This window comes from Vigna unguiculata, chromosome 10 (genome assembly GCF_004118075.2).
Source record: "Vigna unguiculata cultivar IT97K-499-35 chromosome 10, ASM411807v1, whole genome shotgun sequence".
Lineage (NCBI taxonomy): Eukaryota > Viridiplantae > Streptophyta > Magnoliopsida > Fabales > Fabaceae > Vigna > Vigna unguiculata.
Window position 1 is genome coordinate 7,401,498 of NC_040288.1, and position 3,873 is coordinate 7,405,370.

General features: G+C 31.5%; 1 protein-coding gene across 2 annotated transcripts; it reads left to right on the forward strand.

Annotated features, from left to right (window-relative positions):
• Positions 1-256: 256 nt before the first annotated feature.
• LOC114167598 lies at positions 257-3,338 on the forward strand. Of its 2 annotated transcripts, none has more exons than XM_028052702.1 (5): positions 257-438; positions 521-596; positions 1,074-1,501; positions 1,929-2,157; positions 3,045-3,338. In XM_028052702.1, exons 1-5 carry the CDS (start codon positions 421-423, stop codon positions 3,062-3,064), a joined length of 771 nt encoding a protein of 256 aa, XP_027908503.1. In that variant the 5' UTR covers positions 257-420; the 3' UTR covers positions 3,065-3,338. The 2 variants fall into 2 exon arrangements, with proteins under 2 accessions (XP_027908503.1, XP_027908504.1); XM_028052703.1 differs by having other exon boundaries at positions 1,932-2,157.
• The last annotated feature ends 535 nt before the right edge of the window (positions 3,339-3,873 follow it).

The window sequence follows — 3,873 nt, forward strand, 5'->3', positions numbered from 1 at the left end:
ATTAAAATTTTGCAGCAATCAAATTGTAGTGTATTTAATTTCTTTTTCTCACGAAAGAGAACAAATACTATTTATGACTCTTCAATTCATGTTAGTTGGGTTCTCCACATCACAACATACAAGTGTATGGCTATGAAACATTCCACATAAGCTGAAACATTCTCATTAAATCAAGTCCTTTTACCTTTACACACACCACTCGATCAACCAATATATAACTATATATATAGGGTTCATGTGAATCAAAATCATCATCAACAAACATTCCTCACTCACAACCTGCTTTGTCACTTTGTCTCACCACATTCCTTCAAATCATTGCAACTTCAATTTAATTTTTGTCTCACCCTCAAAGACCAGACAGCACAGAAAACACCCTCGCTCAAAGAAGACAACATATATAGTTGCAAAGTAGTATATATGCTCTTAACAATGCAGGTATATGCTTTGTTGTGTATTGGTATGTTTATCATATGGTGGAAATTATTTACTTGAATAAAGCTTATATGTTCTATTACAGATTCTTCAATGGGTCTCTAAAGGCCAAATTGATCATCAAATAGGGAGGAGCAGCAACTGGAAAACAATGATAAGAGGTAACAGCCACTCTTATAACTTTCGTTTATGGTTGAGATATCCGTTGTAAATGTAATCTGTTAGTAGAAAACTGTATGTTTAATTGTCGGTACACCCAATAATCTCATATCGTTCGAAGTCGAGGTTAAATCCAGTTTAAATATTTTTTTTTTCTTCTAAGAATAGAATCGTAACGGAGTTTCACACTTCAAAATCCTTAGTACTTTGGTAAGTTTAAATATTTTTTTTTTCTTCTAAGAATAGAATCGTAACGGAGTTTCACACTTCAAAATCCTTAGTACTTTGGTAAGAACTGTATTTTTTTTTGGTAAAATATAAGGAATAAGATTTAAAAAGTATAAAGTTTGATGTTTTTACTTGATAAGTATCTTACAAAAATCTTTAACCCATTTCTGAGTGTGAAGTTCAAAATAGTATGAAAAAGTTGTATCAGAAAGTGAAGAGTGTTTTTTCTGATGTTTTTTTTTCTGTCTCAGATAAAAAGGGTAAAGGAAAAAATATGATTACACTTAGAGGAACAAAGGGAATCGAAGGGAGGAAGCTTCGCAGCAAGAACCTGAAGCTGTTTATTTTTATCTGTGGAAAAGACATTCCAAAGGCTTGTTTTTACAGAACCACCAACATAAACAGAATAAGAAACTTGAACAGAAGAAAGAGTTTTATCCGCTCTGTGAACATGAAGAGGGAAGATTTTTCTGTTCATGTAGGAAACAAGGTTTTACCTATATCAGAGGAATCATTCTCCAAAACAACTAAAACATTTGAAAATTATTGTTTCAATGCTGAAGCAAAGTATCCAACTGAAGGTAATAGTAGAAAGAAACCCATTTCAACAATGAAAGAGCTACTCAGAAGAGTTGCTTCAACAAAAGAAGACAAAATAGAAGAATTCTATGAACATAAGGTAAAATTAGAGCCTTTCACTCTCAAAATAAACTTGTTGAAGTCATTACTATAGTTTCATTATTACTTTCATATGACAGAGAAAATAACTGTCTATGAATGTAAACTACACCAGTATATTTGAAAGGGTAATCATTTTTCTGAAAAATATATATGGTCATTCATTATATCATCATAAATATATGTTAGTGACCGAATAATTAGTTATTTTAAGAAGAATGGTAAGTAAATATAATATCCTTTGGGATATAATATATGCTAACTTGAGAAATCTTTACATTACAATAATCCATTCAAATTGTGGTTGTGAACTGAAATTTTTAAACTATGATTAAGAATTTGATTATAACACTTTCAGTTATGTAATTTCTCTGTTGAGTATACTATGATCGAGTGACTTATTAGTGGACATCATGAAATTTTCATAGCAGGTTTTACAGTATAGAAGAGAAGGAAACATAGGAGAATTTGCAGAAGAAGATCGAGGAAGCAGTGAATCTCCAAAGATCAGTTTCACGTGGGATGTGGATATTCCTTCTTTTCTCTCACTAGCTACTTTGTCTCAGAATGTTCAAACCAACATTTCACAATCGGAAAGTTGCATCCCTCGCAACAACACTTGCCGAAAAGAAAACTGGATCACCACAGATTCTGAATGTAAGCCAACTTGAATTTACTAACATCAATCCTTTTTCACCACCTTTTAAGACAATACTATCATAAATATAGTTTATGAGAAACTTTGTAGGAGATATTATGTCCCAATTACGACTAATTTATAATGTATAATAGTTTTACATCACTTAGAATTAGCTATGTCTGAAGCGGTTTAAATACTCTTCCTCCTCCTATCATCCTAGACGTCTTTTAAACATAAAATTGTCACGCTCCAATACAAACAACAATACCTCATTTTGGTGATTGATACTTATTCTATCATTGGATTTGGGATCGAAACATTGATGTCTACTATAGGACCACTAACAGAATCATTTGTCTCTTAAACCCTCCATTGGAGATGATGCACTCATTCTCCTAAAACTTCGACGGAGACTTAAGTTCCTACCGCATCACATCGCTTAGAAACTGAAACCTAAGACAATTTAAATATCTTTTTCTCCTTTCCCTTTTAACGGAACATATGTTCCAAAATAAAAAATACCTCGGATGTATGGTGATTGACCACTACTGAATCTTGTTTTCTATCTAATCTCCTGCTACCAGAGAATACTCATCCATTCTAATAATTTTTTAAAAACCTATACACTTTTATAGTTATAAAAGAAAAATCACCATTTTAGTTATAAGTAAATGTAATTTTCACTTTATTGACATGATTAAATCATAGTATTTAACTGGATTGCAAATATCACATTGCAAACTAATTTGTGCGATTTTATGAAATGAGACATAATTTCGTATACTAAAACCTTATTGATTATTTTGTACGTATTTACAACACAATTTATTGCAGACCTACCTATACGTGTGATATTTGACATGAACTAAATGCTTGACTAATCCTCGTTTTGTTGGATTAACAGTTGTGGTGCTGGAACTATGAAGAAAAGTATGTGAGGAAAGTATTCTACTACTACATAGATGGAGAACTTTTCAGCAAACAATTACGAGTTTATTATGTCTACGGTTTACGTGTATATCGAGTGGATATTCTAGGAATTCTTGGTGGCTTACTAAAAATAGCTAGATTGATTGGCAAGAAAAAAAGAAATGTAATATCAGCATATTGTGATTTTCTTCTGATGTTCATCGTACTTATTTTCATCGTGTGTATGAAAAGACTATGTTTTTGTTTTAGGAAATGAAATGAGTATATGTTTGGCATCTACTTCATGTTGTATAGATAAATTTAGTTGTAATTGGCTTAAATAATATCGAAGAGTTTACATGTAGAGGAGAGTGTGTATCGTCCCAATTTTAATAGCTTAAAAAAAACTAATAAAATAGGATTGTTTAACTATAGTAGTCAAAATAGAAGATCCATTGTATAAAATATATTAATACAGTTATAGAATAGATAGGACTATAAAAGTATAACATCTATACAAACTAACTAAAAACCAATTCTAATTCAAAGCACGAACCACTTACTACAACTCCCACAGAAACCTTCCACCACCCCAAAAGATGGCTCTTCATCCTTCATAGGTGCCTCTGACACTGTAACCATATCTGCTCTAATCGAATAGGTGATCATCGCAAAAGAAGGACAAATAACACAAAAACACAGAAGAAGGGTAAGCTAATGTGCAAAAGAGATAATCATACGTATTTATAATTAAATCATGCCAAATACTTACAAACATGTTATAAAACATAACTCTAATATATCATCACACAAGTAGTTGACAC

Excerpts from the sequence above, each read along its gene's own strand:
- LOC114167598 (XM_028052702.1), top strand. Across the intron at positions 597-1,073 it reads CTGGAAAACAATGATAAGAG|ATAAAAAGGGTAAAGGAAAA; the intron begins GTAACAGCCACT and ends TTTCTGTCTCAG. Across the intron at positions 2,158-3,044 it reads GATCACCACAGATTCTGAAT|TTGTGGTGCTGGAACTATGA; the intron begins GTAAGCCAACTT and ends TTGGATTAACAG.